The sequence below is a fragment of the Apus apus genome, chromosome 7 (assembly GCF_020740795.1).
Source record: "Apus apus isolate bApuApu2 chromosome 7, bApuApu2.pri.cur, whole genome shotgun sequence".
NCBI classification, from domain to species: domain Eukaryota; kingdom Metazoa; phylum Chordata; class Aves; order Apodiformes; family Apodidae; genus Apus; species Apus apus.
In genome coordinates, this window is record NC_067288.1 from 19063345 (window position 1) to 19077659 (window position 14315).

At 38.6% G+C, this 14315-nt stretch overlaps 1 protein-coding gene across 1 annotated transcript in view; it reads left to right on the top strand.

The window, feature by feature from the left end:
* The window catches only part of LOC127386984 (vitellogenin-1-like), a 42519-nt gene that overhangs the window by 18005 nt on the left and 10199 nt on the right, over positions 1–14315 (top strand). Inside the window, exons 14-26 of the mRNA XM_051624786.1 lie at positions 1216–1340; positions 1426–1527; positions 1614–1733; positions 1983–2178; positions 2268–2361; positions 2474–2659; positions 7767–7911; positions 9466–9685; positions 10573–10742; positions 11386–11824; positions 11897–12195; positions 12279–12335; positions 13070–13267. Of these exons, the coding sequence (XP_051480746.1) occupies positions 1216–1340; positions 1426–1527; positions 1614–1733; positions 1983–2178; positions 2268–2361; positions 2474–2659; positions 7767–7911; positions 9466–9685; positions 10573–10742; positions 11386–11824; positions 11897–12195; positions 12279–12335; positions 13070–13267 (2351 nt within the window). The remainder of the gene's footprint in view (positions 1–1215; positions 1341–1425; positions 1528–1613; positions 1734–1982; positions 2179–2267; positions 2362–2473; positions 2660–7766; positions 7912–9465; positions 9686–10572; positions 10743–11385; positions 11825–11896; positions 12196–12278; positions 12336–13069; positions 13268–14315) is intronic.

The following is a 14315-nucleotide window of genomic DNA, read 5'->3' on the forward strand; positions in this document are numbered from 1 at the left end:
TTGGAATCTGTCCTGAGAAAATAGAAATCAAAATTAGTCCCAGTAATCTGATGCAAAACAGCTTAGCGTGAGAAGTACACAAAGGTAAAGGACCTCCAAGACCTCTGTCTGCATGCACAGGTTTAAAAGAGAATGGGAAAATGTTAACTCACAAGTGAGGTGTTATCTGAAAAACAGAGAACAGTGCTGAAGTAGTAACATAGGCATCATCAGTAATTTCTGTACAGGTACTGAAATTATTGGTCTAGGTCTTTCAGGACTCCGCAATTATCCTGGCTGTGCTGGATTTCAAAAGCTGATTTCTGGTGGTGCTGGGATTTAATCAGTATATGGTGCCTATGTCTAATATGAGAACACCAGAAATTTAGCAGAGCGACTTGTAAAATACTTCCCTGTGTCCAACTAGGGTAGGAAGAGAAGAGAGAGGAGGGCCTCAAGAAAGGAAGTACAACAGAAAAGCCTATGTAACATGTCAGCCTTCTTCCTCTTGAAACCTGAGGAAACTTAGAAAAGCCTTAAGATTGCTTTGACTGAGAAAACAGGACTGTATAGACCTGTGCCAAGATTGGGAAGAATACATGACTGTGCTCTGCACTGATTATTTGCATGTAAGAACAATATAGTTGATAAATCTAAAGAAGAGAAAATAAATAGACACAAATTATGTTGCTCAAGGTTCACTCAACACTTAATAGATACCTAACAGTTAGTGAATTTCATGTGAGGAGTTACAGCATTTGGAATTAGATATATTAAATTGCTTCCAAGTCATTTGAGAGACAAATCTACACCTCACCATCTGTCCTTATAGGACATCTATATCACTTACCCAAAACTATTAGCAAAGAACGGCAAATCTGTTCTCATTTCTGATCCTTTTTGTCAAGTTGCCCTAAATGATGTCTCATAAAAGCATTTCATAAGCAGACGTTACAGAATCTGACCGGATGTAAATGACATAGCAGAACCAACTAGAAAAACAGCCTAACCACCATGAAATGAGCAGGGGGCTTCTAATTTCGCCCATTAATAATTAAAAAATGCAAACTATTCTCTTCATGACTTTTATAATATCAGCTTTATAGCTGGGTTTTCTGGCCTTTCATATATATCATGCTATATCTGTTGGATTATGCAATCAGTAAATTGATTCAATCTGCACATTGTGGCTTTAAAAACTAACTATGCTGTGTTTTATTGCCTGTTTATCTTCAGAGTTCCTTATGAGTGGACTGGCAGCTAAATATTTGATACTGAATAATGCAGGGAGTTTAATTCCAACTGTGGCAATGTCCCAGCTGCGGACACATTTCCTGGGAAGAGTGGCTGATCCGTTGGAGGTAATAGGGTCTACCTGCAGTTTGCCCTCTCATCCCTTCTTATGACCATCATTCAACTGGCATTTACACTTTATTACTCCCACAGGTAGGAATAACAATTGAAGGACTGCAGGAGATGTTTCCTAAGGGTTACTCTCCTGACAGGGACTGGGAGATTGACTACAACTTCAAGGAAATCCTGAAGAAGGTAAATTATTGGGAAAAATAAAATCTCTAAGGTATCACTTCCCCAAATGTTATGAAGAATCAAACTTTCTTCCTCTTCTTATGCAGCTTTCTGACTGGAAGGCATTTTCTAGTGAAAAACCTTTTGCATCGGGATATCTGAAGATGTTTGGCCAAGAGTTGTTCTTTGGTGGACTTGATAAAAATGCCATCCAAAATGCATTGCAGGTATAATTTTGAAAACACCACCACCCAAGCATCAAAAGCTTTAAAATACCATTTCTTTCACACATTCTCTTCCTCTTTTTATTCAAGAGAGTTTTTGTATTTAGTATTAATCAAGGCACACAACATCAAGCTTTGAGCAGGATTAGCTATAATAATTGCTGGCAGACTTTTCCCTGACGCACAGTTAATGGTATGGATCACAATATTCAAGTTCTACTTATTTAGACAAGTTGAACTCTGTAATTGCAGGCGTGGGCGTGGTACGGACCTGATGAAAAAATCCCTTCGATAAAGAGAATAATCAGTAGCCTTCAAAGTGGTGTAGGAAGGCAGTGGACCAAGGCTTTACTGTCTTCTGAGATCCGCCGCATTGTGCCCACCTGCACTGGGTTCCCAACAGAGACCAGCTTCTACTACTCTTCTATCACAAAAGTGGCAGGAAATGGTAATGTATTTCAAGACTTGAGTGATACAAACATGCTTGTTGGGACTAGGGGGAGATTTTTAACACTTTTTTTTCTTTCTCTGTAATAGTGCAAGCACAAATTACACCTTCTCCAAAGTCTGATTTCAGATTGACTGAGTTACTAAATGCCAACATTAGGCTACGGTCTAAGATGAGTTTAAGGTAAACATTTAGCATACGATAAAAGAATTACAATTCCATGTGCCAGATTACATAAAAATTAAACAGCTCTTTGCTGTCTGAACATAATTTTACCCTCATTCTACTTTTTCAGCATGGCTAAGGAGATGACCTTTGTAATGGGGATCAACACACACATGATCCAGGCAGGGTTGGAAGCACGCACCAAAATGAACGCTCATGTACCTGTGAATGTTGTTGCCACTGTTCAAATGAAGGAAAAAAATATCAAAATTGAAATTCCACCATGTAAAGATGAGACTAACGTAATTACTGTAAGGTAAGATACAGCAATTATCTTTCTATGTAGCAATGTAGAGTCTTTCCCAATTAGCTTCCTGGTCTAGTGGAAGGTGTCCTTGTCCATGGCAGGTGGGTTGGAACTAGATTACCTTTACGGTCTCTTCCAACCTAAACCATTCCATGAAATAAAAGAGCATTTGCTTAGGGATCCTGTCTTTGTCTGACAGCTTGGATAACTGGCAATGATTGGGATAGTTTGTTTATTGTACATGAAGTGACATATAACAAAGCTTTGATTGAAAATATGCATTTCATCCTGTGGTCTTCACCTGAGAAACCTCTTTAGGAGCATTTCTTTATTGTTGAGACCCATAAACTATTTGAAAAATAAACGGCATAAAATTTCTGTTCCAACATGTATATTTGAACTGGAGACACTAGGTAAGATATAAGCCAGCTGAATCCTATCAGTTATAACAGATAACACATATATATTTTCATTTGATGTCTTGAAGCATAAAGGATTTGGTGTTTCTTGTGTTTCTACCTTGTTTCCCTGTGGCTGCCATTTGGTTTTCTTGCCTGTTAGGTCTACTTGATTTATTATCAATGCATGCAATTACAATACACTTTGGAAAACTGTTGTAGCCAGATGCCAAACAAATGAAAACAGATGGAAATACAAGAACAAAGAGAGGGAGGAAACAGAAAGAGTATGTGCAAAGAACCAAAGCAGTAGACCAAAGCTTAGAAAACTTTCACACACATACATGAAAAATATTGAAAAAGACAAGCTGAAAATTCATCACAAAGGAAAAAGCATCACTGAGTAGAGAAATCATCTATTATACAATTCACAGAAATGTTAACAAGTTTCTGCTCAAGGAATACAGCTGTAACAAAACAGCTCCGTTGCTTGATCCAGCTGCAATTAGCATTCATGGCTGCTGGCCCAGAGAAGCTCTGCAGGTCTCCTTAGTTTAGCCACCAGTTAGGCTAATCATTATTCTCCCTTGCCCTTCAGTGGTCACAGACCGTCCTAGTAGGTGTTCAACATCACATCCTCCTCCCTAAGATCATTCCTCCACTCCATCAAATATGATTATAATCAGGTTCTCTATGCAGAGAGGGCTTTGGCAGTTCATAGAGCATCAGTTAGCTGCATGTAAGCTGCTGGGACACCACAGCCCAAAAGTTTTGTTCAGTTTCATGTGAAACTGAACAGGACAGTCTGCTCCCAAGGTCATCAGGGAGAGCAGGCACCTGCTCTCACCAGCTCACACAGTTGGAGAGGGTGAGGCAGATACCAATGAACTCAATAAGGATGCTGAACTGAAATGAGAATATCGGTCAGTGACATGGAGTTTAGAGCCTCAAGCAGAGCTACAAATGTTAGGAGAAAGATCTTCCCTACAAAGCCAAATAAAAATGTTTTTTTCCTCCTTTGACTTAAGGGGAAACCAAATCAGACACAAAAAGAGTTAAATGAATTGTCAGAAAGCATAAAAGAAAGTCAGTATTAGAGGCAGGGGACTGAAGTGGAGGAGTCTATGAGTTCCAGCCCAAGCCCTGCTCTAGACCCTGCAGCGTTATCATTTATAAACTGAAGTAGTCAGTCTGAAATAGCTCTAAAATGCCAAGTATATGAGAAAGCTAATACTCGCTAGCTAACTTTTAGCACCATCAGTTTTTCCCCAAAAAACATTCCTGTTCACTGTTACAAAACAAATGGTGAGTGGAAACCACACAGAGCAATGAAACAGCAATGAGAACAAGTGAAGGCAAAGCAATAACTAGAGAATGTAACATTGAACCATATCAGTGAGGAGGTCAAAAACCAAGCAAAGTAAAATTGTAAAGGTATGAAGAAAAATAAGCAGGCATGTTACAGAGGATACATATATATACTATATAGAACAAGCCAAAAAGTTTTAGTTTAACATAGACTTTCTCTTCCTTTTGCATAGATGCATCAAGGAATAAGAAACCCAATTAATTCAATATTTTAGAGATATTCTGACACGTTCCCTTTTTAGCTTTAAATTCCACTAATGAAATTATTCTGGAAATCTTTGCTTTTTGGTTTTTTTGTGAGCTCTCGTCAAAATATTTTAATATTTGGCACATTTTCTTGATGGTCAGCAGATTACTTTCTATACAACTATGTCATTAAAGCTGGTCAGGATGTGATATTATTTTCCCCTCCATCTCTCACACTCAGACACAGGAAGCAAACAGTCTCCAATAGCATTAAGTTCAGTTATATCCTACATGCTGTACAGGTTATAACCTGTCACAGCTGTGGGATTTATATAAATTTTCAGGAGGCAAAGAGAAACTTAGGTGAGCAAACACAGACTCTGGAGTAAAAAATAATGAAACCTTTGGTGATAGTGAGATTGCATTCCCAAGACAAATCAGCACATTACAGGCTAAACATTATTTATAGCAAAAATCAGAGCAAAAAAAATAATCATATCATGGAGAGAATATATAGCATATATTTCAATTCAATTTTATCAAAGTTAAATTTAATTAAAAATAATAGTTATTTTAAAGGCTTTTTTAACATAATTATTTGTTATGCTACAGATGGCTGCTTAAACATACTTTTAAACAAAATTTACAGGAAGAAGCAAAAATAAAATAAATTTCAGGGAAAAATTAGAGCCATGTGATTAAAGTATAAATATGGAGAGCTGCCAGAGAATGCACTTTGCAAATATATCACATATCCATAATGACAGGCTACTGAAGTATATACATAGTCTTGAATAGAGGTTCTATCATAGGACTTTTTTGCTTCTTTTAGCTGTAGGATAAGCAGAAATTGCTTCATGTGGACAACTTATTTATAAGATAAATTACAGAATTACAACTCTATATAGACAACATGTATACAGCACATGTAAGAAAATACAGAAGAGCCAGCATACACTGTGAGCTCTCAAGGCAGCATGGTGTGTTTGGGGACAGAGGAGGGAAATGACCAGCGTTCAAGATCTCTGTTTTTATAACACCTTTGCACCAAGGTCAGAAAAATTATGTGTAGGAAAGGCAGAAATTTGCGTTTCACCACAGTGGAAGGAGAGCTAACGATCTGGCTGGAGGATTGTCTCTTGCTTCTCATTTATTTAGATACAATGTCATGCTTTAAAACCTGGGAAAATAGTTTTTTGTTGAGTTACTTTGTTTTAAACCGACATTGAGATCACGTATGTAAGGCCACAGTCACTGAAACATCAGTGGGCCTGACACAGCTGAATTGCTTGTCCCTTACCCCTGCAGTGAATTTGGCTTAGCACAGCTTCTTCCCTCATCCAAAAAATACACTAATACATATTGGAAAATCTCCCTTCTATTTTCCTCCCTTGTGTGGGATCCGAGAGAACAGATTCTTTCATACCATAGCTTTAGGCCTTCTTTGTGACTGTTTTTCTTGTTAAAGCACCAGAGCTGGCTCTTGTAGCCTATTTTTACTATGCCGTGTGATTCTGCAGACATTGACATGTGTCACCTGTGATGCAGCTACATTTGTCGGCTCTCTGTGCTCAACAGGGAGGAATCGATCCTCCACTGTCATTAGGTGGCAGAAGTAGACTATTGGCACAAAAAATACTAAAAAAAAAACACGGAAAAGAAACCCCAGGGCTTTCTGCTTGGAGACCCAGCCTACAGTTCAGTGGTCATTTGAATTATTGAATAAGTTTAAAATAAAAGCCATTTCCCTTTTTGTCCCTTTACCCAGATGAGCCATCTGAAATGCAAGATGATTTGTATTTTCTTTTATCCCCTCAGCTTGTTAGGGAGAATATTTTATTTCAGATTCTATTCTTCAAGGTTCTCCTATCACCCAGCGTGGAGCATTGCTGTCATGTCCTTATCTAAAAAAAGAGAGAGATGGAAAAGAAAACAAAGCCCACAGGTGACACACATTTTATTGAGGTGTTCCACATGAAGTGCAATTGTGTGCTTTACAGTGCACACAGCACGGTAGGAGCCTTCAAGAGAAAGAGAGGGCTATTAAATGAATACAAATTCATCTTTCAAATAGGTTAGATTGGAATTGCTCAGGTTAGTACATTGTGGACCATATAAAAAATAGTCCATTTTGTAGATCATCTTTCCATTCACTGTCACAAAGGCACCTCCAATGGCAGACCACAAAAGCCTCAGGGCAAGCAGATCAACTTCATCCTTCAGAAACAGCACGTGGGGAGTTTTGAGCTGGATGTTAATGCTGCTAAATGGCTAATAAGGTAGAGCTGGCACAATGTTATTAGCTGAGGGAAATAGTTTTTCATCTCCCTGAAGCATTCAAGATGTTTCTCTGACCCAAAACAAAACTCAGTTATCACAGCACTCTAACAACCTCCATGAAAAACATGGGGTATGGAGCCAGGGGGTCAAGATGTTTAGCCATCAGAGTTTCAGTCTCATGCTGCACCTTATGTCACTCATCCTGGATCCTGACTCTTGTTGTCCACAACACTGGAAACAATGTACTGAACATGTTTCTGTAAATAGGCTCTTAACTTTCCTACACATATTTCTGTGATCTCTTGCCAAGCCATGGGTACCAGTGAATTTAGATCAAACTGAAGACACTTCACTGGACTATTTCAGGCTCCTTTCTTTAATTCTACTTTAACAAAAATTGCACAGGAAACAGCATTTAGTAACCACCATATTGTTTTGTGAAGTTATGGCACTATTCTCCCAATTAAAATGTCGAAGTGAGAACTAAGTTTAGCAATGAACACACAGAAGATGAATTAAAAAACTTAAAAGTTCAGAAGATCAAAATAGGAAACTCAAAAATTTAAGAATATAATCCACAGGCTTCTTAGTAAGTGTTTGTCAAGGTGTTAGGCATAGGCAGAGATCCCATCAACTGCAATGGTTTTAACCTGTAAGTGGGATACTAAAAGCCTAACTGAGCTGCCCTTGAGATTGGTCCATGTCTTTATTCACTCTTAGCAGCCCTTGAAAAATACAACTAACTTGAAAGATGCTGTAAATATCTATGAAGGGATTTGCAAGGTATGATGCTTGTTGCTGAGTACATGTTACAAGGCATAGTTCAGGTCTTTTCCTCAGCAGTGCTTTATCAAGACAAGTTCCCTCTAATGTTTATTCTGCAGGTCTAAGACATTTGCTGTTACACGAAATATTGGGGATTTGTCTGCTAATAAGATGACTCCAGTTCTTCTACCTGAAGCAGTGCCTGACATAATGAAGATGTCCTTCGATTCAAACTCTGCATCAGGCGATATTGATAACATCAGGGTAAATGATGTAGTGTCTGGCTATTCTGTTTTGGGCTTTTAATCAGTGGGAGATTATTTCTTTTCTCCATAGGAAAACGTACAATTCATCTCTGACCAATATTGCTTCACTGAAAATAAGTCAGGTTCAATCTAATAACACAAATAGCCCAATAGTAACATTATTTTTAAGTCTGGAGTGCAATACATCAGACATGCAACACTTTTTCAAAAGAGAAAGCATTTTCTTTGGTAATTAATTTTACACTGCCATCTACAGGATAGGCCCATAATCTTTAAAATACTTTGCAACCGTTATGCAAGCATCACGTCCCTGGGCAGTCAGAAATGTTCCACGAGACTCTCCGTTGCTCAACTGGTAGAGCCAAATTTAATACTTACAAACATCCTGACTCAAGGGTGAATGGCAGTTTGCGTGTCAAGTCAAATGACTTCCTGAGCTACAGTTTTCCGTAAAAGTCAGCACAGGCTTTCTATGATGGCCAGCGTTTTGAAGGCCTCACCATGCCAGTTCATTCAGTGAAAGACTGACAGAGGTGAAGAATACACTATTCTGTTCTGGTTTCATTGTTGTCCTGTGACTCTGAAAGTTTTTCAGATAAAATAAGAGACAAACAGAGGATGAGTAAGGCACTTTCCTGTGGAGAAATCAATAGGCGAACACAGTCAGTGAGAGCAGTTTCCAATATCCTGGAAGCAAAGTTCTTCTGCTTTGTCCCTCAGTGCTACCCTTCCTGAAAACTCAGCCCTCCACAGTTACTCTTAAATGAACAGCAACTGAAAAATGGCTCCACTAACTGGAGTATTTCCCAGTATCATTAGAATTTCTTTTGTAAAGAGAACTCTAGCATTAAAATTCTGGTTTTACAGTGGGGTTTATGCAAGTTTTTAATCTTGTGAGAAATTATAAACTGAGTAAAAAATTAATTGCAAACCTGTATTACATGTGAAATGAAAGCTTTAAGTGTCTTTAGCTATTTGCTTCTTTGCTCCAGGAAATCTTAGTTTTCATTTTATGGATTTCATTCTAATTGTAATTAATTTAATTTGTTCTTCTGCAAGCATTGCTTAGCACATGTAAATTGCATAGTTTTGATTGGAAATTTCTAACGTTTCATGTGCTATGACCATCTAGTTTATATAGTCTCTCATTGATGTCAGACCTCAACTGAGTCATAATTTTCTTGGACATAGATGAAGGTTCTGTGTTTGACCCAATTGTAAATGAAAAGAAAGAACTCCAGTCAGTCTAGAGCATGCTCGGATTTATCAAGAACCTGTTAACACTGTCCAATACTCTGGGAAAACAAAATTAAATATTTAGAATTAATTTGTGATATAATTTTCCGTTCTTATAGCCTGAAGCCCTTTCTACATTAGATAGTCTAATCAAGCCATTCAGCTGATAATTTTGTCCAATTGAAAAATAAGTTGTCCTATGTCACAGCCTATCTCAAATACACTGGTTAATTCCTCCTGTAGAATAGATGTAGCTGTTACAGAAACAGGACTCAGAACATGCAAAGATTCCTCTCACTGTTCTATTATCTAACAGGACAGACAGTCTGCAGAAGATGTTTCTTCAGGAGATTCCCTTTCCTTTGGACACTCTTCTTCCCAAAAAGAACCATTTGTTCAGTCCATGTGCTCCAATGCAAGTACATTTGGGTTTCAAGTGTGCATTGAGAGGAGAAGCATACATGCAGCATTTATCAAAAACGTGCCTCTTTATTACCTGGTTGGCGAGCATGCCCTCAGAATGACCCTCAAGCCTGGTAAATACAAATGCGCACAAAAACAGAAGTAAGGGGTGGGTGGGTAGATGTGTGTGAATATGCACATGTATATTTATATATGCTCATACATAACTTTAGTGTCTTAAGTAGCACTGAAGCTACCATAATACCTGCCAGCCATACCAGCATTGGCAACAGACTGTGCTTGTGGCAGGAATGCCTTTCTACCCCGCTTTTTCTGAGCAGCAGTTTCCAGCTCCCCCAGCGATGCCGCTCAGCATGGCCAGCATCAAGCAGAGCTGATCTGTGCCTGCAGAGCATGTCTGATGAGTCCTGAATCATTGGATTTGGGATGCAAGCACTGAGCAATTGGACATGGGCAGCAGATCTGACGCAGTGTCCTGTAGCTACACTCAAAAAACCCAGACTCTTAAAGGGAATTATGGATTAACCCTGCCAGGATCTAGTCCTTAATGTCTTAATCCATGATCATAAGAAGTAAAAGCACAGCAGGCAACTGAATGTAGGTCCTCTAAGTGTCAAACTAATGGACTAACCATTGGACCATTCTTTACAACTCAAGAGTAGAGCCTCAATTCCTCTCTGATACCTAATTCACTACTCCATAATGTTATCTAGTTATCTAGCAATCCAATTTACTTGACTTACATCTGCTGATCATTCTGTTTATTGACTCAAAAAGAATGTAGTATCATGCTAATGTTTTAAAATTTTCTTATTGCCAGTATGTGCTTTAGCTATTACAAAAAAAATTTTAACGAAGTTACTCAATACCAAAAGTAATCAATCAATAATTATCTGTTCATTTTGGGAGGAACAGCTAAATAAATTACAGGGAAAAAATGGCTTTTTCTATTATTCAGTTGCTACTGCTAACCGTAATACTAATTATCATCCAATTTCAGTCTACACAGAAGCACCTATTGAAAAAATACAAGTTACAATTCAAGCAGGAGACCAAGCTCCTACAAAAATGGTACGCTTAGTAACATTTGAAGATCCAGCGGCACAAGTATCTTCCAGCAAAGAAGTCCTTAAAAGAGTGAAGAAAATCCTTGATAATGCTTATGACCAGGTACTGTTGTAAAACTCCACTTCTAGATTTATAGAAGACATTACACAAAGCTTAGTTTTTTTTCTGTTTCTTTTACTAAGTATTCTCCTTTGTTTAGATAGCTTTAAAAAAATTAAAAAAAAAAAAAAAAAAAGCGGGGGCATGGAACACAGAGAGACTTTTGGTTATACAAGTCTTTCTGCTGGTCTTTTGTTTGCATTCATCTCTCCTGCAGGTGAAGAACTATAGAAGGAGCAGGTGGATTTTGTAGGTTTTTCTAAGAATCTTTGTAAGACAAAAAATAGCTGTTGTGTGCCTAAAAGGTGGTCTATTCTTTCTAGCTTCTGCAACTGTAGCAAAAAGGTATGACACCTACCTACACATCTTGCCTTGAAATAGTCACAGCTACAGCAGTGTCTATATCAACATCTGCTACATATCATTGTATCATCAACAGTTTCTTGGGGTATTGTTCTACTTATGCAGTTTTAACACATTGTTATGAACTTGCCTTATTGGGGTGTCTTGAAGGAATGCTATCACGTATATATTTCATCTTTTAAGGCAGCAGAGTGATTGATAGCTCTCTGTATCTCATTTAATTACAGCCCTCTGCAGGAACACAGAAAAATAATTATGTTTTTCCACTTGTACCATTGACTAGGGGACAAGAAAATCCAGAAGCTCATCGTCCAGTGCCAGCAGCACCAGTGGAAGCGCTGAGAGTACAACGAGCAGCCCATCCAGCAGCGACTCTGACAACAGAGCATCACAGGGAGACACCCAGATAAAGCTGAAAACAAGACAATCCAAAGCTAAAGAGAAGAAATTCTATCCCTTTGGAGACAGCAGTGGTAGCAGCAGCAGCAAAAGCAGCAGTTGTAGTAGTAGCAGTGGTAGTAGTAGTAGCAAAAGCAGCAGTAGTAGTGGTGGTAGTAGTAGTAGCAGCAAAAGCAGCAGTAGTAGTAGTAAAAGCAGCAGTAGCAGCAAGGACAGCAGTAGCAGTAGCAAAAGCAGTAGCAGCAGCAAGGACAGCAGTAGCAAAAGCAGTAGCAGCAGCAAGGACAGCAGTAGCAAAAGCAGTAATAGCAGCAGCAAAGGCAGTAATAGCAGCAGCAAAGGCAGCAACAGAAACAGTAGTAGAAGCAGCAAAGGCAGCAGCAGTAGGAGCACAGGTAGCAGCAACAGCAGCAGTAGTAAAGCATCTGGTATAAAGCATAAGGCCAAGAAGCAGTCCAAGACCACATCACTTCCACATGCCAGTGCTGCTGAAGGAGAGAGAAGCATCCATGAGCAGAAGCATAAAACACAGAGTAGAAGCAGTAGCAGCAGAAGTACCAGTAGTGGCATCAGCAGCAGCAGTGAAAGTGTTGTTGTTTCCCATCGCCACAGCAAATATGACAGACAAGCTGGGCTGAAACATGACAAGTCCCAATTTAACAGCCATAGTAGTTACGACACTTCCGCACAAGGGGTAAATTTTTCTAATGGTTTGACTTCTGGTTGGAGGTCGTCCTTACTGCGCTGTAGATAATAACCTCTTTTGGAATTTTGCAGGAATATCACCTTCCAAAAGTATACCAGCTCCATTTCAAGTCTGCCCAAGTCCATTGGGTAGGTCCCTAATTCAAGTGTACATTCCCATGGTGGCTACAGTTGATATGATCAAGCATTTTACCGAAGGGCTTTGTTTGGTTCATTTCACTTGAGCATTCCATACTGTCAGATATCAACACTGATAGTGGCCAAAATAAGCATATTTATTACTAAAATACCAACTACTACACTACATCCTTCTGTTGTTACAGCACTAGCAATCCTCAAATTTTGGTCAGGACAGTTTTGGGGTAGATACTGTATAATCCAGCTAAATCTAAGTTAACAAAGACCACAAGGAAATTATAAAACAGCAAAATCTTCCAATAGGAATAGCTGTGTCCACAGTTTTTATGCAATCATGGCAAAATCATCATGTATGTGGATTGTGTCAGAAACCAGGTTCAGTATGCATTATGGCACAGAGGTATTTAAGTATATCTTAGAAGGATGCTCATGTAGTGGGTTTTTTAAGTGTTACCTGTAAAGTTATTATGTATCCTGCTTATGAAAGAGGAAGAAGATTTACAGGTTTTTTTAATTAAATTTTAATCTCTTTTTTATTTCTAAAAAATATGGAAATGTTTGACTACTTAAGTGTCAGGTTTTATTTTCCCTAACATTAGACCTGAACAGTGTGATATTGCCATTTGCAATCAATGTCTACATGGCAGGGTGATACTTCTGATTTTGATGTCTCCATTTTAAAATTAAGGCCATGCCATAGCTTTTTAACATATTTTGTTTCATAGCATCCAGATCAGAAGATGGCAAGCAGCTCATCATCATCTTCCTCTGAGTCGGGAAGCAGCAACAGCAGCAGCAGTGGCAGCAGGAGCAGCAGCCACCACCATAACCATGGAGAAAACTCTGACCACAGATCAAGGAGGAGCCACGTGAGCAGAGGAGTCAGCAGTGACCACAGCTGTGGTTCCAGCCAGACGCGTGAGGTACTGCTGTCCGTGTGGTACAAAGGAGGCTTTGCTGGCTGATGAGCAGGAGCTGTAGATGTGGTGGCACTCTAACCAGCTGAGGGAGTTAGGCTCAGGGGGAACACTGTAAGTCAAGTTTCTCAATGGAAAGTTGAAGTCCACTGAGATATTTTCCCCCTGTGAAAACCTTTTTTCCAAAGTCCTTTGGCTTTAGGCGGGTTTTTTTGCTGGTTTCTTGGGTATATTTTCCTTCATTTCTAAAGGTGTTCGCATTATGTGAAAACCTAGATTTAGAAATTAGAAAATTGAAGGGAATGACATTGTAAGTTAAAGGGGAATTAATTTTCTTTTCCCTATGAAATCCCAAAATGCAAAATACACTGCATTCAGGTAAAAAATGCAGAGAATAATAGGTTTTATTTAAAGATTATTATTTTTTTTTTACTTAAGTCCACCTAATTATTTTTAGATGTAGACCTGAGGTCGTGAGTGCATGCAGAGTATAGCTAAAATCAGATTCCCCATGGTCTTTGCTGACTGGTAAAATGTAAAGTCCCATTAAGCACAGACCATCTTTATTACACACTTTGTATTCTATAATTGTACTAAGGTAAGTTATCTACATAATAATAGAAAAAATAGCTCTGCAAATGCAGGCAGTGTCTGTGGGAACTCTGATACTAAGAAGGATTTCAAAATAATCAATTGGCTTGAAGGAGCTGTAGGACAAAAAAATAGTTGTGAATGTGTATAGGGCTATGTAGGTATCTAGTATGTGTTGTAGGCAATTCGAAATAGCAACGCACAAAATCTTACTAAGTGCATAAAGATAGTTTACAAGAGTCATATCCACATTACAACAACCAGGTCTTTGAAAATTTCTCGTGGTAATGAAATAATTAAGATTTCAATCAAATTTATTCTTCAATATTGGGCATACAGAAATATGTACTGCAAACTAAACCAGTGAAGGAGGAGGAGGGCTGGTTCCTGCTATCAGCGCACATAACCTGGACTGTGGGCTCGCCAGTGAATACACAGAAATACTTAAGCACAGATGGTTGGG